This window comes from Rhinolophus hipposideros, assembly GCF_964194185.1.
Source record: "Rhinolophus hipposideros genome assembly, chromosome: 4".
Classification (NCBI taxonomy): domain Eukaryota; kingdom Metazoa; phylum Chordata; class Mammalia; order Chiroptera; family Rhinolophidae; genus Rhinolophus; species Rhinolophus hipposideros.
Genome location: NC_138050.1, coordinates 99,689,274 through 99,714,336, shown reverse-complemented (window position 1 = coordinate 99,714,336; position 25,063 = coordinate 99,689,274). Strand labels below are relative to the sequence as shown.

The 25,063-nt window shown below is 35.4% G+C and overlaps 1 protein-coding gene across 6 annotated transcripts in view; it reads right to left on the bottom strand.

Annotated features, from left to right (window-relative positions):
• The window catches only part of DGKH (diacylglycerol kinase eta), a 164,304-nt gene that overhangs the window by 7,991 nt on the left and 131,250 nt on the right, over positions 1–25,063 (bottom strand). For 5 of the 6 annotated variants that reach the window (XM_081046611.1, XM_081046613.1, XM_081046610.1 and 2 more), the window contains exons 18-29: positions 22,857–22,982; positions 17,367–17,484; positions 16,284–16,394; positions 16,048–16,144; positions 12,379–12,486; positions 10,436–10,549; positions 10,096–10,230; positions 9,009–9,172; positions 5,653–5,758; positions 4,525–4,617; positions 1,705–1,824; positions 1,257–1,365 (exon numbers count right to left, since the gene is read on the bottom strand). In XM_081046611.1, the coding sequence (XP_080902737.1) occupies positions 1,257–1,365; positions 1,705–1,824; positions 4,525–4,617; positions 5,653–5,758; positions 9,009–9,172; positions 10,096–10,230; positions 10,436–10,549; positions 12,379–12,486; positions 16,048–16,144; positions 16,284–16,394; positions 17,367–17,484; positions 22,857–22,982 (1,401 nt within the window). Of the gene's footprint in view, positions 1–1,256; positions 1,366–1,704; positions 1,825–4,524; positions 4,618–5,638; positions 5,759–9,008; positions 9,173–10,095; positions 10,231–10,435; positions 10,550–12,378; positions 12,487–16,047; positions 16,145–16,283; positions 16,395–17,366; positions 17,485–22,856; positions 22,983–25,063 lie in introns of those variants that run through there. The other variant, XM_081046614.1, reaches the window with a different exon arrangement.

Below are 25,063 nucleotides of genomic sequence, written 5' to 3'. Positions count from 1 at the left end.
GGATCAGTCATACAAGGTCTAAATAAATAAGTTCTGACGATTTCCTTAAGACTATATGAAACGAGTTACAAGTTATTAGGTTGGTGCAAAAGTAACTGCGGTTTAAAAGGTTAAAAATAATTTCAAATACCGCAATTGCTTTTGCACCAACCTAGTAATTAGCTAGAAATGCGAATTAAAATTTAAAATCTGACATGGGGTACTCAATTTTACACAAACTTCTGCTTCAGTTCTTGCAGACTTCGAGTGCTGCCTGTATTGATTCTGCTACTATTGATAATTATAAAAAAGAAATGTATTGTGAAACTGACTTACTGTCCTCTAAAAACTGTCCACACAACCCTCTGAGATGGCTGTTTTTCAGTATATATAATCATTCTTTTATACATTTTATTCAACATCGACTAGATTAATAAAAGCCTAACTATTTGCCACAGTTGATTTTAAAATGCCCTTCAATAGCTGCTCTATGATGGTTAAAAATCAGATTAGATATCACTTTTTGAGATATCTAAAATGAGAATGCTAACTCAAAAGATTTACAAACTGATTTCATTGTGGAAAGCACCTACTATCCTATACACAGAACTTGAAGGTGCTTTAGCTTTAAACTAAATCTCTAGGGAAAGGTGGGAAGGGAAGCAGGACCACAATTTAAAGAGAGAGCTTAATCTTTGCTTGAGAATGCAAATATCACAGTAGGTTGTCCTGACCGAGGGGGATTAAAATGGTGTAATTTATGTCCTTATACAGGAGAGGGAGGCTGTATAATTTTAGGTGGAAAATACATTTAGCAAACTAAAGGAATATATGAAAGTCTCTATGTTCCATTTATCAAAATGATCTAATTTTGAACTTTGATAAAGAAAAACAAGGTTCACGCTGATGCCTTAAACTGCTGTTGAGCAAAATAAAGAAGCATCTAAGCAAACACACTGACATCTACCAAACATAGAAGCCAACCAGCAGTCGCCTTGTTTCCTTGCGTGCTTTTTGGAAACTACAGACTTCTACTGCTATGTGGACATGGTTTAGGTACGACATAATTTTTTTATTATGGTAAAATGAGCATTACAGAAAACTCACCATTTTAACCATTTCACAGTGGACAATTCAGTGGCATTTCGTACATTTACAACACTGTGTGATGATCACCAGGGTCTAGTTCCAGAACATTCTAATCACCTCAGTGGCATCACTTTGATAAGCTATTTTCCCAGAGTGTTATACTTTCCCTCCCAGTGTGGACCACCTACCAGGCTGTGCACTTGTCTTCTGCTTGGGAATCTTTTCCTTTTTAAATTTTGGCACTATGCGAAATACTGTGCTTCTGTTGTTTCTCTTGGTGCAATCCAGAGGAGGCTCCTGTTCGAGTGGAACAAGCAAAGAATTTTCTCAGGATAGGAAGAGAAGGAAAACCCCTCTAATATAAGAGATGACACAGGAATGGGTTACAAACACAAAACATTGCTGAAGTGAGAACATTCACAAAAACATTCACCTAGTTACGTCCACTGAAAATGTACCGAGTCCTGGAAGTTACCTTGGTTCACATAAAAGCCTTTCGTGGCCTGTTCAAGAACGGTACAAAGGAAGGCAGTGCTCAAAATGTGTTTGTCCTTGAACATCTCTTCCAAAAGGTGAGTTTACGGTCAATGATCCTGAAGTCTACCTTTCTAAGGAAACAGGCTGAATTTGACGTACCTCGTCCTCATTTGGGTGTAGGATGTAATACAGCCAGGGGATCTCCGTTAATTTCTGTAGCTCCACCTCCACAGAATGTAAGGCACTGGAGACCCGCTCTTCATGGGGAGATTCCAACTGCTATTTACCAGACGATTAAAAATCAAAGAAAACAAGGCTCAGTGCCGAACCTCATGTTGAATAAATTATGCTGGCAACGAACATCCTCCTCTCTCACCAGGCTAGGTTAGGCTATCCTTACTGTTGTCGTCGTTTTTAATATAAAGGAATATAAACAAAGAACAAATTATCTTATATTGAGTTTATTGAGAAAAATCCAGGTAGATTTATCCTTACTTCCCACAGATGATATAAGTAGCTAGTGTGACTTTTGCACTAATGAGTAATCTCATTACTCTACTTATTTGTGGCAAAAATCCATCTGATTTATATACTGTGTGGACAAATATTTTTAAAAATTGGTCAAAAATCCATCAGAGAGTAAGAATTACTTGGCACAAAAATCTAGAGAATTAAAATAGTGAGTTTAAGGGAAAAGAATCCTAAGGATCTCAGAAAAATTTGGGATGAAAACCTGTTGAAAAATCAGGGCAATACTAAAAGCTAAATGGTTTGTAATCTGGAAGAGGGTTTGGTCACCTGTTATCTACACATTCAAAGCAAGAATTTAACTGGTCACCTATTATCTACTTAAGTAGATAATACTTAGTACTTGTCAGTGACTAAAAAGCACTGACAAATTCGATAAATGAATAAAGGTGAAATAAACACTGATACGTGCAGAACTGCAAGGGAAGTGACTGAATTCTAGTCCGGGCCTTGGTACCAACTATGCAACCAAGGGAAGGTCCGTTGAGTTTAGGAGTCGTCATTTCCACCTCAACAAACAGTAGACTGTGACTAGGTTACTTCTAAGGGCTGTGCCAGCTAATAAATACTTTTATAAATAACTTTAAAATTGCAGAATACTACACATAGGTCCATAGAATTTTAAACAGAAAGTTCAGAGAGAATGCAACTGTTATTTATTATGGACATTATTTTTTCACCTTGTTATTTAAGGTATCTATCTTTTCTAGTAGTTAATAAAAATATAGAGACTCTTCACCCTATCACGTAAAATTTACCACTTTCTTTTTAATCTAAGAATATACATTTTATAAAATTGATGAAATGGTTACTGCATATTAATTACAGAATCAAAATGAAGAGTAAACCTCAGTTGCTCTCAAACACAATCAACTATTGTGATATCAATATTGTCAAAGGTTTTGATAAAATTCTCTTGTATATATTTTAAACCTAACATCCATACTTGACAGAACAATTAAATGACAATGGCAGAACAATTAAAAGTGGAGGAGGCGGCTCCTTCTATATTAACCTCTATCACTGATAAATATTAAGCAAATAATATGAATACTTTCATATAATATGAATTCAAATAATATGAATACTCCAATACTTTTGGTGTAGAGAACTAAAATACAGGAAAAGTTATGTTTTTAGAGCTTGTCAATCAGAAATTATCTGAAATGTACTTCTAATAACAATAAATACATGTCCTCCATCCCAAAATTGGGACCCAAGTCACAGCTCATGTCCTCCACCCAAAAATTGGGACCCAAGTTACCTGGATTTCCTATAGGACTAATTTTAAAGAGCAAAACACGATGAATCTGGTTAATCACAGAAGTACCAAGAATAGCCAAGAAAACGTTCCCACTGTTTTTATCAAAAGATGCAACCAGTGTTGCTCCTTCCCGTTTTCCTTCGAGCCCGTAGCAGGAGCAGCCACCTCTTGCCTTAAGGAAGTTGTATTTCACTTCCCTCTAGAGGTGGGTGAGAGCAATGGACTCCGTGCAGCCTCGAGCTTCTCTGTTCTGGGTAAAGTATGTTCTGGGGGTGTTACTCCTCAGCATCCCAATCAAACAAATTCTACCCACAGTCACTTTTTAGTTAGTAGGTTACATGACACACCTCCCACTTTCCCAATGGGCGAGTTACTATGACTCTCACCATCACTTTTATGTAAGTGTATATTTTCCAAAGCAAGAGATAAAATTACAATCGAGAGAAATAATTTAAGACTATTACCTATTAATTAATCAGAATTGTTACAAGGAAGAAAAAATTAGCTAAATGCATCAGGCGCCCTGGCCAGTCCCAGCAGCACGTGCGCACAGCTCACAGTCGGCCGCTAGGTGGCGAGCAGACCCAACATGCTAGAATCTGGAAGGTGACCGGGCCAGGCCTGCGGGCGAGCCAAACAGGACATCAGCGGTCTTCCGCACTGAGGCTGGAGGGCTGTGGACTGTGGTCAGATTCAGACTTGGCCTAAACTTGATGTCCAGCACCAATCTGAGTTCATCTAGGGATATGGCTAGTTCTTGAAACACTCAGTCTAGAGACTGTTGTCTTTTAAGCAAATCCAGAAAGCCATACCAATCATATTTTCATGTTACTTTTGGAAACAAACCTATGATTTCCTCTAATTTTCTACAATACTGAGTTTACCATACCCGAGCAATGCCTACTACACTTTATAAAGCTCAAGTCTCTCAAACTGACCAGGGAGAGCAGCATTATATAAAAACATGTTGGCATATAGGAGGGGAAATCCCTCCTCCTGTTAGCCTGAACCCTAACTCACGGGTTTTGCCATGTGTTTTCTGGAAGGAAAATGAGGTAAAAAGGAAGCTCTAAGGGTGGAGGCCAGAGCTGCTTTGCATTAGAATCTGATGAATGCATGCTCCCTAATGAGGTAAGACCCAAGCATTTACCACCATTCTTATGTGAGCAGTCAGCTCTTTTCCTTACCAAAGGAACCCTGCCAACTAGTAAAGATTCTGTTTCATTATACAGCGCCTTCACATTGATGGCTATTTCAGTGGCAGTGTCTCTCGTAAGACTCTAGGGAAAAAAAAAAACAGACAAGTGGTTCTGTGTTAAATTGGGATTCAATCATCAGCAAATGCTTTAAATTTTATTCTTGCAATTTAAATCCACATTACAACCATATTTTAAAATCTACCAAAATTCTACTGTAAATGTACAATTTCACACTCGTATTTATTAGCATAATTACTTTCCTAATTCTTATATCACAGAACCAAAAAAAAAAAAATGTATTGACTATGGTGAAAACACTCAGGACCACATCTCCTACATACAATTATTTATATGCTGGCAACAACATGTACATATTCCCATAAAAAAGTTAAGTCGAAGAAAATCACATTCTAAATGTCTAAACGGGGCATTATCTGATCACAATTAGTTCTATCCATGACTGTTGGTAGTTGCAATCAGATTGTTTTTTAGATGTTAACCTTGAGGACTAACACTTATGTGTATATTAATTTAGGTAGCTTCAATTGAATAATTAAAAGAATGAAATAATGCTATCTGTTTTCTCTACACTATAGCCTTTTACCATGTATCACATTTAAGAGAGTTATATTCTACTCAATCTGTTAACTTCTACGTTAAAAATTTACAAAAGTGACAAAATTTTATAACTTCTACATAAAAATTTACCAATTTAGTAAAACAAAATGAAGTAAAAATTTCAGGGCACAACTTCAAAAATGAATGAGCATCTTTCATAAAATGCATGCTACGTCGGTTTGCTCAATATCAAGGTGCAGGGGAAGGAGGAATGGTAATAGTTAAAGGGAGAAGGAGTAGAAGAATGGTGGCAAGGTGATAAGTGATTGAAAGTGAGATAGAGAGAATGAAGAAAACTTAAGAACAGGAATGGAAAAATGGCAGGAAGAGGAAAATAAAATGAAAATTTGGTCACAAATTTACCATAAGTTTCTGGCAGAGACTCATACGGACTACGTATATAATGCACTTTCAAAAGGCATGGCACATTTTATAGTATCAAGACATATGTGTAACACTAAAAAACCTGTGAATGAGGATTTACCATGAGCTCCTCACCTCTGGGAACCGAGGGTTGGCTTTATTCAGCGCGTGGGAGCAGGCGTTCACAGCGTGGGCCAGTTCTTGCTCCAAAAGACAGTGGATCGTGGCTGCGTCACAAATCCTGGGAGCAAAAACAACACAAATGGACAAAAATCTTTTTTGAGCATTGCTGATTTTTCTGCAGTGTATAAGTGGTAAAATAAAACAAGTAAAACAAAAACAGGTCATTAAGGGAAATTAAAAAAATATATGCTCAATTATGAATGGCACAGAAAAGATTTACAAAAGTCAAACCCCACTGCAACAAAGAATACTACACCAAAAATCTTTCTACAAAAAAAGTCAGGATCAGAGATAAATATATTGAGGTGCTACTTGGAAAAGCAAAACATAGTCACACTTCATTTTGCAGTATCATCGGAAAGTAAGAGGGGTCCCAAATGCAGAGGGTAGAAACTTCTATTCATTGAAACTTCAACTGGGAATAAACACAATAGATCAGGGGAAGAACACTGCCATATTTATCACCTATATGCTAAGTGCTTTCTATAAGTTAACTAATTTACTAATCACAACTTGAAAGGTAGTGTGATTAATTTTCTCCACTTCATAGATGAAGACACTGAGGTTCAGAGAGATTTACTATGTACACAGAGACAGAGCCAGGATTTGAATCTACGTCTATCCAACGCCAATGCCTGTTATGCCACAGGCCTCTGGAATCGAAACTTTCAAGAATAGTCCTAGAAAGACAAAACAATTCTGGAGGGCACTAAGGCCAAAGAAGAGAACGAGGAGACGTTCCACCAATGATAGAAAATGATGTAAGGTTTGCAGATGAGCAAGAAGGCAAGACTCTTCAAACTCTTTTCACTTCTCATGTCTTCACGAAGAATAATCTTTGATCTGGAAAGGGTAGAACAGACAGAAGCCCTGTATAGTTGAATCAAGAGTAAAAGAAAGAGTTTAATTCCTAGAGGTCATACAATTGATATCCAAGGCCCAAAGGAACTTAACTGTCACCTCAGCATTCTTACCAATGACCTTGAGAAATCATGAAGAATAGGTTATTTATCAGAAGAGGAGAGATGAGTAAACATTATTGTAATTTTCAGAAAGAGAAAGAGGTCGATCAACTTCAGATCGACACTTCCAACTGCCAACGGAATCTCCTAGGTATCTCTAACATGACTGAAACTCTGTGGTCCAACATGGAACCCACCATGCTCAGAATCTGCTCCTCTTCCTAACCCATCTTAAATCGCTCTTCTCCTTCCATCTCTCCTGTCTCAATCCACCGTTTCCTATTGGGACCCTCCTGACATGTTCACCCTGCCCCAGCTTTGCTGTCTTACAGACAGTGCTACCCACTGCTTCCGAAAACACCCTGATAAACATATGGCCCCTCCTCCACTCTCCATCCACATTTTCCACACCCTCAAATCTACCATGTCAACATTGTCAGTCAGCCCAAACTCCCTGAGATTTCCAGAAAGCACCAGGCATTCACACGCCTCTGGGCCTTTGCACAGGCCGGCTCCCATGCTTATCTTCTCCTTCTCTTACTTTTCTCTCAAGACTCAGGGGACAGATCACTTCCTCCAGGCAGCTGTCCCTCACTGCCTCCCTCTGGCATCCCATGTGACCACAGTGCCCACTGAGTGACCTGGGACAGTGCTTCAGCCACACTGTGCCCTCCTACTCCTCTGCCAGTAAATTAAGAAGAGGGGCTGCGATGCAGTGCCAACCACGGGGGCTGGAACACAGAAGAGGTTCAAAACTACTTGTTAAATATTGAATGAATAAATTCTGAAAATTGACGAGTAAGCCTGATTTTCATCTTTTGCAAAATTTAAAACAACAGATGGGGAAACAAACTAGGCTGACCAAACCCACGCCTGGCCAAGCCTTCACTTCCTTTTTTTCCCATAAGGTTATTTGGTTGGTTGATAGGATGATAATATAGGAAGTGTATTTTGGTTTCAAGGGAGTATATTTTGGTTCCGAGAAAATGCTGTAGTTCTATTTCATATTTCTTTGAGGAACCTCCATACTGTTTTCCATACTGTATGAATTATCTTGATTGTGGGAACCATTTTAGTGTATGCAAATCATCACTTACTTAAATACATACGAATTTTATGTCAACTATACTTCAATTTTATGTCAACTATACTTCAATTGTATGTCAACTATATTTCAAATTGGTGGGGGAGAAAACCTACTGTAAACTGGAGTCCATAGAAGTTGTCTGTGGCACCTAAAGAGATGTATTTACTCTAAAACTACTGTCTCTGTGAAAGAGAAGCTAAGATGGACAGGAATGCAATTACATGGATTTAGCTGACTAACAGTCATTTTCCCTATGTTAACTGTTAGCTACTCGGTACCTGGCAGTTATACTTTATTCTAATTTTGAATGTTGTTTTCTAGTAGGAGGGAGTGTATATCTTTTCTTTCATATCTCTAATGTCTAGTATATTCTAGGTGTCTAACAAATATTTAAAAAGGAGAATAAGGAATGGGGGGGAGCAGGTGAGTAAGCCCCTAGTACCACTGAGCTTTGTTTTCCTTCTCAACATTTTGATTAATGACCAGATGAAGGTGCAGAAAGAATGTAATAGCTACCATTCAGAGAACACAAAATATGCCAGGCATGAAGTGCTAATGAGGACTGTCCACGGTGGGTCTCATTTACCATTCCCAGCGACCTGGTAAAAAAGCTCTTATTATCCCCATCTGGTAGAGAAGATAGAGGCAAAGAGGAGATAAGAAACCTGTCCATGGTTCCGCCTCTCTTTTGAAGTGTACTCCTGGCCATACTGACTTTTATCTGTTTTATACTCGTAAAACTTGGTGTTTATCTCTTTCTTTTCTGTCTAGTAAAATTAATTTCTGTGTAGTCTCGCAATCTCTGTGATGTGTTTGTCAGAAACTGATTCTTGGACTCTTCCCACCCCCCACCTCCACTCTCCTCAGGAGCAGAGTTAATTAATGTTTATATTTCCTTCTACATTCCATCAACATTTAATTAATAATTAATTATAAAGCAGTATGTAAGTGAGTAGTGTAGTGTGAAGCCTGTGTATAAACTGGGGAAACAAACAGTAATGGAAAGCGTACGGTGTGGCAGAATACATCTTCATGTGTTTCAGGAAATCCCAGATCTGTTCTGTAGAGAACACAGGTGTGGGTCTGTCCTTGTTGGAGGGGATCTGATGAAGGGGAGAGCAGGTGTGGAGGGGAAAAATGGAGGAGAGTAAATGCATCTCTTTTAGATACCTCAAACAACAGAAATGACGTATGAAAACCAATAAAACAGTGGCCAGCCCAGCGCTGTCACAGCCCCCAAGCCAGCAGGCCCACCACACCTGGTGATGAGCTCCTCCGCAGCCTGGGAGCACAGCTGCATCTGAGACACCTCCTCGGTCGCCAGGTCCACAGCATGCTGGATGTACAAATGGGTTCGAAGAACGGCTTTACCAGAATCACACTTCTGTTTATCTTCCCACGATTTCAAAGTGCTTTCGAAAGCCTATTTAAAATTAATATTACAGTGAACTGTTAAGAGTTCTGAGGTCCAAATAATGGTGTATTTAGATATTATATGAATGACTTCGAAACTACTATTGCCTTTTTCCTAAATAACATCTCATTAAATAAACCATAAGTACAAAACATATAAAGTTTTCCAGTGTATTGCAATGAATAAAAAGTAGTATCATCGGTGATGGTGAATATATTACTAAAAAGTTAAAAAAACACCACGTTTCAATCTTTACTATTATATGTATAATAGGTAGGATGGACATGGGCAGTCTTATTTGTTATGTGTGCGACCTTAATTAAAAATGCATATTGTGGAAAAGGCAAAACTATAGAGATATTGGAAAGTTTGGTGGTTGCCAGAGGCTGGGGTCAGGGAGGGAGGGGTGTGGAGAGGTGGGGTAAAAAATTTTTAGGGCAGTGAAACTATTCTGTATCACCCTGTAGCGGTGGATACAAGTGATTATACATTTGTCAAAATCCATAGAATGTACAACACAATGAGTAATGTAAACTACGGATTTGAGTTAACAACAATGTGCCGATTATTGGCTCATCAATTGTGATAAACGTACTAATACCAGATGTTAATAATAGGGGAATTTATGTGTTTTTTGAGGAGGTGATGAGGTATGCGGGAATAGAATTGGAATTCTCTGTATTTTCTGCTCAATGTTTTCTGCGGACCTAAATAAATTTAATCCGTTAATTTAAAAAAAGCAACTATACAAATATTTGTTCATATTTAAAACCACAATGGCTTAAATGTCAGATTTAAAAGACGACTTAAATCGTTTTCCTTGGTTTTTAAATCTTTTTCCTTAAGATTTCCTTAAATCTTTTTTCATAACAATTTATGATTTTTTTTTAAAGTCTTGATAAAAATCTAGAAGAATTTTTGTAGTCACATACCCTGTCCCTTGTTAGCATCTGAGCTCTGTTTTTGTGCACGATTTTGATAATCCCTGGAGGCTGCACCCAAGCTTCACCATCCACCTGCACAGGGACGCCCTCATCACCAAGTATAGTGATTTTTACTGTACGGCACTGAAATAAAACAGGTTAAAGAGTTCAAATCATCCCAGGAAACTGACATGCAATCTGCATTCAAGTTTGACCATAGTCCATTCTTTTCCACTTACAACAGCACAGCAATAACTAACATAATAAGAAAGTCAATATTTTATAGATGACTATATGATACAGGAGTCATTTGAAATAACGCCCCCGTGGCTCAATTAGAAAAACAAACCTGGGCTATTCGATGATGCTGGAGTTTAATGACCCTTGAAACTGCCATTTGCACACTATCGAATATTGCAACGACTTCCAGGATCTTGTCATCAAATGATGGTGCAGCAAATATCTGAAAGGAAAAACGACATGTGACTTCTGCTAATGAAACTAAGGTTTAAGTGAAGCGGCACATCAAGCAAGGTAAACTCTGCAATAGACATATTTTAAAAAAACACATAAAAATAGTAAGCAGAAAAGTAAGTGAATGGTACTAGGACGTGGCAATCCAAGGCCAAAAAAACCAAAACACTAAAGATAGCTTCAAACAACGTAATAAAAAAAGGTTTTAGGACCCATGTGGCTATAATACTCATGCCCCTTATAAAGCACTCTTTGGACTAGTAAACAATTATATTTCCAAGTGATTCATCTTGATACAAAATATATTAAATATCTGTTCATATATAACTCAGAGGTCTTGATAAAATAAAGCATGTAATTTTAAGAAACCTAAAAAACCCAAAAGGTGATATAGATTTCATAAGGTTAAAGCTAATGAACACGCAGGTGTTGATCCAATTCACTCGGTATATTCTAAGGGAAATCTTTCAAGGTTACAAACAGTATGGATACGTGCTTTATATCTTAATACAAGAACTTTATAGGGTGTTGGAGAATATGGAAATAGAAACCGCAGGGGCTAAGAATCACGTAGGCTTACTTTGCTTTGACGTTAACTGCATTTTCACAAAATTAATCTAACCTAAAAATTTAAATTTCACCTGTATTACTTTGTCCCCTTTACTCTCTTTTTACTATTCATAAATAATTAGGCCTCTGAAAAAATTACTGAATATAAAGTAGTATACTAATTAAAACTCTCACTGAAAATATCAGGAGACACATTTTCAAACATTGATAATTTCTCATCATTTTTGTTATCAGACTGCCTAGTTTTAGACTCTGCCTCTGCTACCTACTAACTGTGCGCACTTAGTGTCAGTTTCTTCATTGGTAAAATTTAGATAAAAATTGTTGGTATTAAATAATGAACGTGTAGCTCTCAGAACATTGTCTGGCTACCTAGTTGGTGTCAAGGAATGTCAGTTTTATTGATCTTAATCTCACTGATTTCTTCCCCTTAAAATATTTAAGAGAAGTGAAAGGCTGACAAAAAATTGACCACAAATGTTAGTTTTTATATGCCAATAGGATTGGAATATATTCATATCATGAAAACTACAAATACTTTCCAATTTACTTTAATCCCCTGCCTGCTTATTTAAGAGAAAACGGATTGGTGGGAACCATTATGTCATAAGCCTCAAATCAAAGGGCCTATCATTCAGTGTATGTGACGCTTCAAACAAGATCGTGATAACACTTCTCATTTTTATGTTCTATATACTTTAATAATTGTGCCCTCTCTTTTTCAATATTATTTTTAGAACAATTACATTTGTTAGGTTGTGCTTTTCTCCTTTTATTACAGGAAACTATAAAAAGCAATAAAAAATAGCCCTAAACCTCAATGGCTAAATAAGCCTTAACATTTCTAAAAACAAGAATAATAATATCACATAAATTTAGAAAACTAAAAGTAAAGAAAGGTATTAAGGCAGGTAGGATGATGTCCCTTTCTCCACCCCGAAAATGTCCATGTCCTAGTCCCTGGCACCTGTGAATGTTACCTTATATGACAATGTTACCTTAGATGTCAAAAGACGTGATCAAATTAGGGACCTTGTGCTGGGGAGGTTATCCTGGATGATATGGGCGGGGCCCAATGTAATCACAAAGGTATTAAACGTAGAAGAGGGAGGCAGAGGAGGAGACCAAAATTATGTAACGTGAGAAACACTCAAGCTGCCTTTGTTGGCTTTGAAGACGGAAGAAGGAGCCACAAGTCAACGAATGTGAGCAGCCTCTAGAATCTGGAAAGAGCAAGGAAATACTTACATCATCCTCTTTAGTTCCACCCCAAAAGTTAGTGCCTCCGGCATAGCTGGGAATGTTCAATACTGCTATTCCTTGCAGACTGGGCAGAGGAATATATTGCCCATCACACTGTAAGGTAAAAAGCTTACAGGTTAGATAAAAAGAGTAAAACCACTAGCTTGGAAGCCACGAGAATACCAAACACAAAGGATGAGGGAGGAAAAGGTATCGGTACTGTTTGCTCTCCTGTAAATATATTCCTACACATTACCCTTACCTTATTTTTTTAATTTAAAAACATTAAAAGTATAAATAACTATAGCAGAAGTTGTTACAGAAAACCAATTTAAACCAAAAAACACTTTTACCTCTTCTTTCAACCAAAATCAGGCAGTACTTTTCTTAATTTTTTTTTTCCAGGTCACTTAGGATATTCTCACTTTTATTATGGTCATCTTTGTCCTTATTTTAAGCATTCTTCTGAAAGCGGCGTCTGTGAGGGTGGAGTCTGGGTTCCCACCATCTCATCTAGTGTCTCTGACAACTCGTGGTACTTTGGTGGTGCTTAGTAACTAACTGGTGACTGGTTAAACTGAAAACTGAGTTTTTCAAGTAGTCAGAACCAAAACCAAAAACACTACACATGTACATTGGGAAGTATCTTATACGCCAAGCCTTCTAATTAAATCACTTAGATGAAAATTAAATTATCGCTTAATAAGGAAAAAATATTATATGGGTAGTGAAGTAATTATATATGACATAGGAATAAATTCTTACTGAATAGAAAGTTTAAGCCTTATTTTTTAAAAAAGAACCTGCAGATGTCACACTTAAAATAAATGCTAGATTTTCACCAAATAATTCTTTCACTAGAAATAATTAACATAACTTTATAAAAATTGCATTTTAATGCCCAATCAAAATTATCTGCAATCTTTAGATCAACTGAAAATTCTGTTTGAACCAATTTTTCAACCATTTTAAATAACTGGGAATACGTTATACTCAATTTACCCCCACAGGCGTCTTTTATAATTCCTTTCTTTACTTTTTCATGAAAACACATTCAAAGGTCCACACTGTATTCCAGCACCTAGGACTGTTCCTGAAACACAGCTGGTGCTTAGTGTGCATTTGTTAAAGGAAAGAACATTACGTATTTAGGAGAATAATAAACTTTCGCTGAAACCAATGAACTGAACACGTATTTTTGTGTAGTTTAGAAAACATTTAAATCATATAACTAACTTAAAAAATGGAAAAGAAATCTATCTTTATAAATATAAAACAAATATTTAAAGAAACAATTCAGAGGAATCTTAAAGATTTTATAATAAAGGCCATATATGACAAGCCCACAGCTAACATTATACTCCATGGTAAAAAGCTAAAAGCTTTCCCTCTAAGATCAGGAACAAGACAAGGATTTCCACTCTCACCACTTTTATTCAACATATTGTCAGAAGTCTTAGCCAGAGCAATTAGGCAAGAAAAAGAATTAAAAGGCATCCAAATTGAAAAGGAAGAAGGAAAACTGTCACTATTTGAAGATGACATGATATATATAGAAAACTCTGAAAACTCCACCAAAAAACCATTTAAACTAATAAACTACTAATGAACTATCAAAAAAGAAATTAAGAAAATAATCCCAATTATAATAGTAGCAAAAAGAATAAAATACACAGAAATAAATTTAACCAAGGAGATGAAAGACCTGTATATTTAAAACTGAAAGACATTAATGAAGGAAATTGAAGAAGACACAAATAAATGGAAAGACAGTTCCTGCTCATGGATTAAATAAATTAATATTGTTAAAATTTCCATATTACCCAAAGCAATACAGAGATTCAATGCAATCCCTATCAAAATTGCAACAGCATTTTTCACAGAACTAGAACAAACAATCCTAAAATTTGCATATAACCACAAAAAACCCCAAATAGCCAAAGCAATCTTGAGAAAGCCGAACAAAACTGGAGGCATATCATTTGAATAAATAAAGAGATTGGTTGTTGCAAGAAGTGGGGAGGGGGGGATGGGAGAAATGGGTGAATTTTTTTTTTTTTAGTTTAAATAAACAACTAAAAATTAAAAAACTAAAAATAAATTGAAAAATTTTAAAATTCAGAGCAGTCTTCAAGATTTATAAATGAATGCTATGAAAAAAATGAACATTTTCAGAAGTTCCATCTAAATTTCTTAATTTCATTAATTTATTTCAATAGTATTGGTTTCTTTTGTAAATGCATTTAAAAACAATACTCAGAGAGGAAGTCCATGGTTTCGCCAACATACCAAAGGGGTCCAAAGCCCAAGAGTTAGGAAACAACGCTGCTCAATACAGAGTTAAATGCAGCTGTGTAAGTAAGATAAGTCTTGTTCAAAATTTGGACCACCAGCAGACAAGGCTAGAAATACTATTTCTGAAGAGCTAAAGGAATAAAGGCAATTCAAACATTCTGATTCACAATAGTTCCTTACATTTTAAAGCTAGCTGCCTATGGGGCTTAATCACAGTATTTACCAAATTATGGTAAAATGATTATTTACCTGTCTGTCTGCCTCAAGACAGGGCCAGGAATTGTTCAAGACACTGAGGAAAACTAAGAGGAATACAACTTCCTACCTGTCCTTAAGAAGAGTGGCCAACTAGGGGACATGGGTAAGAAAATGAATGATTACAGCACAATACATCGGAGAGAACCCAAGTTGACCTGGGATGGGGTTGTCAAGGACAGCGTTTACTAAGTGTGAACCTTTCAGATTTTGTACCTTTTCAACCAGGAACATCTACCTTAATTTCACAAGCACCGATAAATCAAACTAGCTGACCTAGTAGTTGTGCTCTAGAGTGGAAGGTATAAGATGCTTATCTTTCCTAGAACATTTAAATGTTAACGATTGAGCCAGGCACCTCTTTAGCCTGCATTCCAGTGTGAAGATAACACCTACAATAATAATACTCGGTTTAATTCATTGAGCCATAAACTTAGGATTTGTTCATTCTTCACTGTATAGGATATTCCTTTATTAGAAATATCTGGTTATAAAAAGATTCAAGATAGGAAAGATGCCCATCAGCGTAATTCACAGAAATCAGTAGACTTTTCAAAGTCATGTCCCCAGCCTTCTTTTTTCTGTTAGTGGAGATTAAATAACTTTAGCTGTCCTTAATTTCTTACTTAAATTAGTAAAAAATACTAAAAAACTTAAATGGTCAAAATCTCTTTTTCTTTTACTAACTTGTTAGAAATAATTGGAATGAAAATACACTTATACGAAAAGATTCTATTTATGATGAAAGTTCTTTTCAGGGATTCATGAATCTTGAGGCATCCTAGAATTGGGTCAGAATTTGAAAATTTAATGAGAAAATCCATTAAAAATGCTACCCTAAAATGTACTCCCATGGCTCTATCTTTCCACAGGGTCCCATGACTCCACATTGGCAACCAAATTTCAGGAGCCAATGACAATCATAATTAAGTGTGTCACTTGTATCTAGTGTCTATCTATATACCTTTAGTAGAAAGTTGGTGACTACTTCCATTTTTCCCCTTCACAGTGTTTAAACACTAATCAAGAAGCATTTAGGCCAAATTCACCCTACAAATAGAATCATTTTTCTAAGTAAGATAACATGAACTGTCTGTACTTCAAATGAACTTGAGATGAACTTACCTCAAGTTGAACCCTCTGTTCTAAATTCTTGTACGATCTCTGTAGTAACTCCCGGGTTCCAAGGACTCCGTACCACATCAAGTTTTTAGTTCGGCTCCTAAAAATACATGTTGGCAGGCAGTTTCAATGACTATCATTTATTTACTCGTCAAAGGCGGAGAGAGCAAAAGAGGTCACAAATGAAATTAAAGTAACACTGCCTTCATGTAATAACATTATTACTATTACCAAATTACCTGCATTTTTCAGGGTGTTCCTCTCTCTTATTATTGAATTCCAATGAAATTTTTGCATCTAATCCAATCCCAAAGTAATTGTTCATGACACATTTTTCTGAATATCCGTCTCTATGATAATAAGGAAAAGTACATAAAAGTCAATTTCAGGTTCATAAAATGACAATTTATACACAAAATAGCACTTAAAACCATGTTAAGACTCCATTCCTGATAGAGAGTAAAGTTTAGCAGGAATTGCTTCCTATTCACAGGTCATGTGCGTGACCCTGGCACATGTATGTAAATTTGGATAACATATAAAGGGATGGTGGGCAAGACTAACTGGAGACAGAGTCGTGGTAATACTTTTCTACTAATTGTAACAAAATCTTAGTTCTCTCTCCTACGTGAGCCCCTCACTACACGCACAAATGGGAAGGCCCTGTAGTCAGGTGCCAATACTCTTTTTTTTATCATTAGAAAGTCATTTCCACTTCTATTCTTATCAATGGACAAATAGTTACTGAGCAAAAAAACTTCTAAATCTCATCCATTCTTCTAGGTGCTTTGGAAAGTACAAAGTTTAAAATATGGCACTGTCGTTGAGGATGTCAGCGGAGAAATGAGATACAATAAAGGCAAAATTAAATATGGAAGGAAAAGGAAGTGTATGTTGAACTGTCCAAAAGTTTTTCAGTAGTATAAGATGGAAAGAGATCAATGTGGGCCAAAAGCTTCCTGAAATAAGTAAACTCAGAGGCTGGATGTGGAAAGATGACAGATTTGGCAAGAGTGAAAAAGGAAATGACAAGAATAGCAAGAATATGGATATGAAAGAGTCAGTAAATAAAATATTCCAGGGACACGAGAGTAACCGGTGCCTGACTCCACCACAGAGTTGTTATCAGAGACAGAAGGCTGGAAAGATCCCACCTCAGGTACAGATCGTGAAAACCACTGTATTTCAAATGGATCAATGTGCTCTGATGATCATTTTTATATATGGAAGCTTATGTATTGCAATACATTTAAAATGTCTCATTAGGATAACACAGAAACAAGAAAAGCCCAAACAAAACATTTGCAAAAATATTTTCTTACACTGAATCTGGATCTGGGTCAATAAATGGCGTCGCACCACAAGGGTCAATATTTGCCAGTAACATTTTGTTGATAATAGAACTCCCAGCAATTGATGCAGCTAGTCCTGCTCTTAAACCTAGCCAGAAAAAATGCACACAGGATCACACGTTAAGAAAAAAAACAAAAACAAAGAAAAAGCCAGTCCATTGTTTTTAGGCCTAATTTCAAATATCTTGCTCCCAAAGCATTGTTTGCAGTACCTGCTCTTCTCATTAGTCAAAACTAAGAGCTATGATATTGATAAGTACATGGTTTTTAATACTTCTTAGGATCTATATGTTTCCATTAAAATAACAAAACAACAACAAAAACTTGAAGCAGATGAGGACCTAAATCGGAGTCTCTTTGTGACAGTTTCTTATTTACCATCCCAATGATTCTATATCTTCAAGAAATAAATATTACTTCTTTTGTTATAGCAAATAAAGTGTTAAGTCTGTAAGAAATTTACAATAAAGGCTAAATTACCCAAAATGTTATGGAGTTACTTCTATACTCTCAAAGCATAGATAACAACATTCAATTGAAAATGTTAACAGATATACAAATGTGAAAACACAGTGTTGGTGTCAGTAATAAGTAGTGAAGTATTAAAAGAGGGTATTAATGAATTTAAGAAGAATACAGTACTGAACATAAAAAAATGAAGCATTTATCTTACTTTTAATATGCAAAACTTCAAATTTATTTCAACATGCTTTCTACTAACTAGTTACGGTATACAAAGCTAATGAATCTTATCCACGCAACCTAATATTAAGGCTAGGAGCACTACAGTCTGGAGAGAAGGTAATAGGGGCCTAAGGGAACAAACAAACAAAAGAGAAAAAATAGTGAAGAAAAATACGTCATGCAACACTAGGAAATTAGGGGAAAAAACTCCTTTCTTACTTAAGCAAATATTCTTTTCCCAACATATGCTCTTATTAGATTAGTATTCATTATTTTACCTACTGAAGTTTTGCTGATTATCAAATAATCAAGATGAATTTTATTGTCATTTAATTTCATAGTTTGAATATGCTATGGCATACTTTATTACGCCAATTTCCATTATGCCTAAATAAGTAAATAAATGAACAAAACAATCGTTCCAATAAGAGGAAAGAACAGTTTGGAGAGGTAAATGAGCCACACTCTAGTTGCCCCACAGAAAAGTATAATATTTTCCAAAATGTTTTAAGTTTAGCCATATTTACAGCTTTAGCCCAGAAAGGCTATCCCAAGGTTCCAGGTTTGAATAGAGACATGACCTCTCGACAGGGAGACCACTCCAGGATCAAGCATGTTCAGGATTTATCTTTGAATATTTTCTTTGAGATATTATTTATATACCATAAAATCTGCCCTTTTAAAGTGTAAAAATCAGTTGCCTGTAGTATCCACACGAAGTTGTGCAATGATCATTACAATCTAATTGTAGAACTTTTTTTTTTAATTACCCTCAAAAGAAACCCCAGACCTATTAGCAGTAATTTTCTATTCTGCCCTGACCCCAGACCCTGAAAACCACTAAACTACTTTCTATCTCTATGGATTGACCATTTTGGACATTTTAAATGAATGGAATCACGTAATACGTGGCTTTTCTGTCAAGATTCTTTCACCTGGCATAATGTTTTCAAGGGTAATCATGTTGTAGTATAGAAGTGTTTCATTTTTTTAATGGCTAACTAATATTCCACTGCATATGCCATATTTTGTTTCTCCATTTATCAATTGATGAATATTTGGGTTCTTTCCATTTTTCAGTCTGATGAATAATGTTGGTATAAACAGCTGTGTACAAGATTTTGTACAGACATATAATTTCAATTCTCATGGGTAGACTCCTAGTAGTGGAATTTCTGGGTTATATGTTAACTCTATGTTTAACTCTTTGAGGAACCGTCAAATTATTTTTCAAAATGGCTGCACCATTTAACATTCTAATCAGCAATGTATGAAAGTTTCAATTGCTTGATGTCCTTGCCAATATTTGTCATCTTTTTATCATCTTTTTTTTTCATCTTTTTATCATCTTTTTTTTTTTTATCATAACCATCCTTGTGTTTTTGATTTGCATTTCCCTGAGGACTAATGGTGTAAGCATCTTTTCATGTGCTTACTGGCCATTTGTATATCTTTTTGGGAAAATGTCTACTCAGCAAAGGTGCCCATTTTTAAATTGGGATATTTATATTTGTCTTTCTACTGTTGAATTTTAAGAGTTCTTCATATATTCTGGATACTAGTACTTTATCAGATATGTTCTTTGCAAATATCTTTTCCCATCTTGTGGACTATTGTCATCTCACTTTCTTGGTAGCGTCCTTTGAATCACAAATATCTTTAATTTTGATAAAGTCCAATTTATATTTTCTTGTGTTGCTGTGCTTTTGGTGTCATATCTAAGAAACCAATCCCTACTCCAAGGTTATGGACATTTACATCTGTATTGTCTTTCTATGGTTTTATAGTTTTAGCTCTTAGTTTAACTCTTTTACCCATGATGAGTTAATTTTTATATATGGTGTAAGGGAAGGGTCCAACTTAATTCTTTGCATACGGATATTTAGTTGTCCCAGTACCAATAGTCAAAAAGACTACACTTTCCCCATTGAATAACTGCCTTTGCACATTGGTTGAAAATCAATTGACCACAAATGTAGGAGTTTATTTCTAGATTCTCAGTTCTGTTCCACTGATCTATATGACTATTCTTATGGCAGTATCATGTGGTCTTGATTACTGTAGCTTTGTGGTAAGTTTTGAAATAAGGAAGTGTCCTTCAACTTTCTTTTTCCTTTTCAAGATTGTTTTAATTACTCGGGGTCCTTTGTATTTCCATGTTAATTTTAAGATCAGCCTGTCAATTTCTGCAAAATAGGCAGTTGGAATTTTGATATGGATTGCGTGGAATCTGTAGTCAATTTGATATGAGTTACCATCTTAATAATATTAAGTCTTCTAATCCATGAACACAGGTGTGTTTCCATTTAGTTAGGTGTTCTTTAATTGCTTTCAGCAAGTTTTGTCATTTTCAGAGTTCAAATCTTTCATCTTCTTAAATTTATTCCTAATTTTTAAAATTTTGGTGCTATTGTAAATGGAATACTTTCTTAATTTCATGTTCAGATTGTTCATTACTAGTATAAAGAAATACAATTACTTTCTGTATACTAATCTTTTATCCTGTAACCTTGTTGTACTCATTTAATTATCTCTAATAGTGTGTGTGTGTGTGTGTGTGTGTGTGTGTATGTATTTCTTAGGATTTTCCATATGCAAGGTCAATTTGTGAAGAGTTACAGTTTTACTTCCTCGTTTCCAACTTAGATGTCTTTAATTCTTATGTTTCCTAATTTCCCAAGCTAGAACCTTCAGTACCATGTTGAATAGGAGTGGGAAGGTGGACATCTTTTCTCGTTCCTGATGTTAGAGAGAAAGCTTTCAGACTTTTATCATTACATATTACGTTAGTTGTAGGTTTTTCACAGATATTCTTTATCTGGTTGAAGAAGTTCTTTTCTATTTCTAGTTGTGTGTTTTACCATCAGGGGGTGTTGAATCAAAATGCTTTTATCTGTATCCATTGAGATGACTATGTGATTTTTGTCCTATAGTCTTTTAATATGGTTTATCACATTAATTGATTTTCATATGTTGAATCAACCTTACATCACTTGGTCATGGTGTATAATTCTTACGCACTGTTGGATTCAATTAGGTAGTATTTTGTTGAGGATGTTTGTGTTGCTATTCATAACGAATATTGGTCTGTAGTTGTCTTGTGATGTCTTTTGACTGATTTAGGTATCAGGGTCACTAGCCTCACAGAATGACTTGGAAAGTGTTTTTTCCTCTTCTAGTTTTTGAAAGAGTTTGTGAAGGATTGGTGTTAATCATTCTTTATACTTCATCACTGAAGCAATATGGTTCTGGGCTTTTCTTTGAAGGAAGTTTTCGATTACTAATTCAATCTCTCTACTTGTTTTAGGCCTAGTCAGATTTTCTATTTCTTCTTGAATCAGTTTTGTTTCCAGGAGTTTGCTGTTTCCAGGAGTTTGTCCATTCATCTAGGTTCTCTCTTTTGTTGATATGCAATATTTTATAGTTTTCCCTTATAATCCTTTCTATTTGTAAGGTCCATAGTGACTCCTCCTCTTTCATTGCAATTTGAATCTTTTCTATGTTCTTGGTCAGTTTAGCAAAAAGGTTTGTCAATTGTTAATCTGTTTACAGACCAACTTTTGGGTTCATTGTTTTACTGCATTGTTATCTAGTCTCAGTTTATTTCCACTCTAATTTTTATTTATTTACTTCCTACTGCTACTTTAGATTTAGTTTGCTCTTCTTTTTTCCAGTTTAGTAAGGTAGAAAGTTATGCTTTAATATGGGCATTTACAGCTATAAATTTCTCTCTAAGTACTGCTTTAACTCCATCAAATAAATTTTTGTTTTTATTCATATGAAACTATTTTTACTTTCTCTTGTGATTGTTTTCCTTTGATCCATATATGTGTGCATTTTCCAATATCACTCTGTAATTGGCTTCTAATTTCATTCTATTGTGCTCAGAGAACATTGTTTGTATAATTTCAATCCTTTTAAATTTACTGAGAATTATTTTATGGCCTAATATATGGTATATCCTGCAGAATGTTCCAAATGCACTTGAGAAGAGTGTGTATTCTGCTGTTGTTGGGTGGAGTGTTCGATAAACATCTGTTAGGTCTACTTGTTTTATGTGATTTCAAGTCTCCTATTTTCTCATTGATCTTTGTGTAGTTGTTCAATCCACTATTGAAAGTGGAGTACTAATGTCTTGAACTATTATTATTGAATTGTGATTCACCTATAAAAATAACTTGTGTTACACCTTGATTTTGAGGGTGTAATTTGGTGAATCTGGAGAGTTTTCACCAACTCAAACAGCTAGTAGTTAAGGAGGCCTCTGAGACGTCTGTATTTCCCTTCTCTGCTACACAAGTCCTTTGGTTTCCACTAGTACCAACCTAATCCCAAGGTAAAGTCATCTTATCAGGTCTAGAATAGATTCCTCAGATGTTCCAAAATGAAGCAATATTACTAGTCTAAAAATAAATGCAGAGAGACTTGTGGCTTAAAACTAAAGGGAAAGCTGTGAAGATATTTAAAAGGTAGTGGAATATAGGATCAGGTTTACCTTGGGTACCTAACAAATGCAGATTCCTGGACTCCACTCTAGAACTACTCAATCAAAATTTCTCAGGGCAGGGCCCATAAACACGCATTTTACTATTTCTTAGGTAATTCTTATACACATACAAGTCTAGGATCTGGATTCTGATTGATTAGAGTACCAAGAACATTCTCCTAAAGGGACATTTATCTTTAAGAACATGTTTCTGTAGCTCATGGAAAAGAATACTTATACATTTTCACAGAAATACTTAAAAATATACCATGTTTCAGAACGGGTACTACCTGGGCAGATTATTCTGGTATTGAGCACGGGGAGGTTCTCTTTGCTGGCAGCCACAGTTGGACCAGGGCCAGAGTCAGTCTGGCAACGGCTTGCCTGACCATCTGGAGACCGAGGTGCAGTTTTCACTGTTGGCATAGGGTATAGATTAAAAGGAGGAAATGATAATGTTATAAAAATAAAGCAAGCCCCTATAAATTCCAGACCTAAAATAATTTAATACATGTTTAAATCAATCAGTGGAACTGCAAATATTACACTGTGCTTACCTATTCTTTTACCATTTTGTTTTCATTTTTTTTGAGATTTACTACACGGAGGGACTCTGCCACAGGTAGATATCTTGATTTCTCATTTCAAATAGATGGAGATCAGCAGAAAAGAGATGCCTATCATAATTACAGGTCTATAATACTCATAATTTGAATGTAATCACCCCACATTTAAAGATAAACAGAAATTCTGAAACTGATAGTTTTTGAAAATGAAACGTGTTATAATATATATTACCAGTGCAATCCTTGTCTCATAAATGTTAGGTGAATGATCAAATTTAATTAATGTGACTCCCAGAGCTAATATGTAAAACATGAATTAACATTTTCTTCTCTAGAGAGTAAAAACAGTATTTTTTCAAATGAAAGCAGCATACTTTTCTTGTACTTCTCAATTATTTATTCAAAACTATTTGCCCCAAACACTTCTATCATATATTTGTAAAAGTGCAATACATTTTAAAAATTGTTCTAAGAGAGAATTACTTTCAAAGTTAACAACGAAAAGAGAGATTTAATTCTGCCTAATCTGGGTCATTTTAATGAAGAGCAAATTGTATGTTTAACTAATTTAGGAGCTATTGGCGAATGTTTAAAAAAACAGTAATCCTCAAACTCAATTTAAAAGTACTCTAAAACTTAATTACCTTTACTTACCCTAAGACTAATTACAAACTAACTATATTAATCTTACACTCTCTTCTCTCTGTTCAAAAACAATCCAATTGCACTAAAGAAAAACAGCAGAACAGACACTCTCTCTCTCTCTCTCTTTTTTTTTTTTTTTTTTGATGTATGGGAGCCCTGGAGCTAATTTCTAATAAAAACAACCTTTTGATATTCATCTGTGATAAAAAGCAGAGAGTGTCTTACTGACTAAGATTGATGTTCAATTTCAGGTAAATAAATTAATGCTTCATGGTTCTTCTTAAATATCTCATTAATCTTATTAACATGCTGTATTTTACACATCTCAGGCATATGAATTATTACACAAAATAGTGATAATATAATGAGTGTGCTTCAAAACGTAAAGATTACTTAATATAGAAACACTTCTATTGCTACTAATTAGAACTAAACTGGATTACTAGCCAAACAATAGACCCAATACTGCACCATTGAAGACTTGTATAACCTATGTCTATTTCAATATCAGTATCTATAGCTCTATACCTCTGTTTCTGTTTCCTTTGTAGACTACAATGAAGTATCAAGTTCATGAGAGTATAGTAAGGTGGGACGGTAGCTGACTGAAAAACCATTAACAATGAGTACTGAAAAACCACTCCTCCAAAGACAGTTGTTATTTTAGGGGGACTCATCTAGCAGCATATTGTAACGACTCCACGGTCAACCCTTCCTGAGTCATTTTTTAATGGATGAAACATACATGGCCTGCTTATCTAATTCCAGATAAAGTAAACTCGAGATGATAGAATCAAGTTTCAATAGACTTTAGCAAGGTGAAATGATAGATCCAAATCAAAAAGATAAAAATTCATAAGGATGAGTGTACACTACTGTAATTAGGTTAAAAAAATCACTTGCACAAAAACAGGAGGAAGAAACCAGGTTTACATAGTATCACTATTTAAATACTTCAAGCCAGAAATGTGGGGTAGTCTTTATAACATCAAAAATGTCCAGAGTGAGTAGTGTATGGTATCACTGTGCTATTATACAAATGTCGGAAGAATGTTGTTCAAAATGGCATATTTTAAGTTAAACATTGACCAAATGCGTGCAACTAGGAAAACAAAAAGTTTGAAATCAAGTCAAAGATTGATAGAAGAATTTAGGAGCGATAACCTGGAAAAAAATGTATAAGGTGTGGAAAGAGGAGATGGTGCCATAAAAGCTGTCTTCAGTACCATTTAACGCTGTCATTCGGCATCAACTCCAACAGAGTGGAATAATGTGTGAAATCGCTT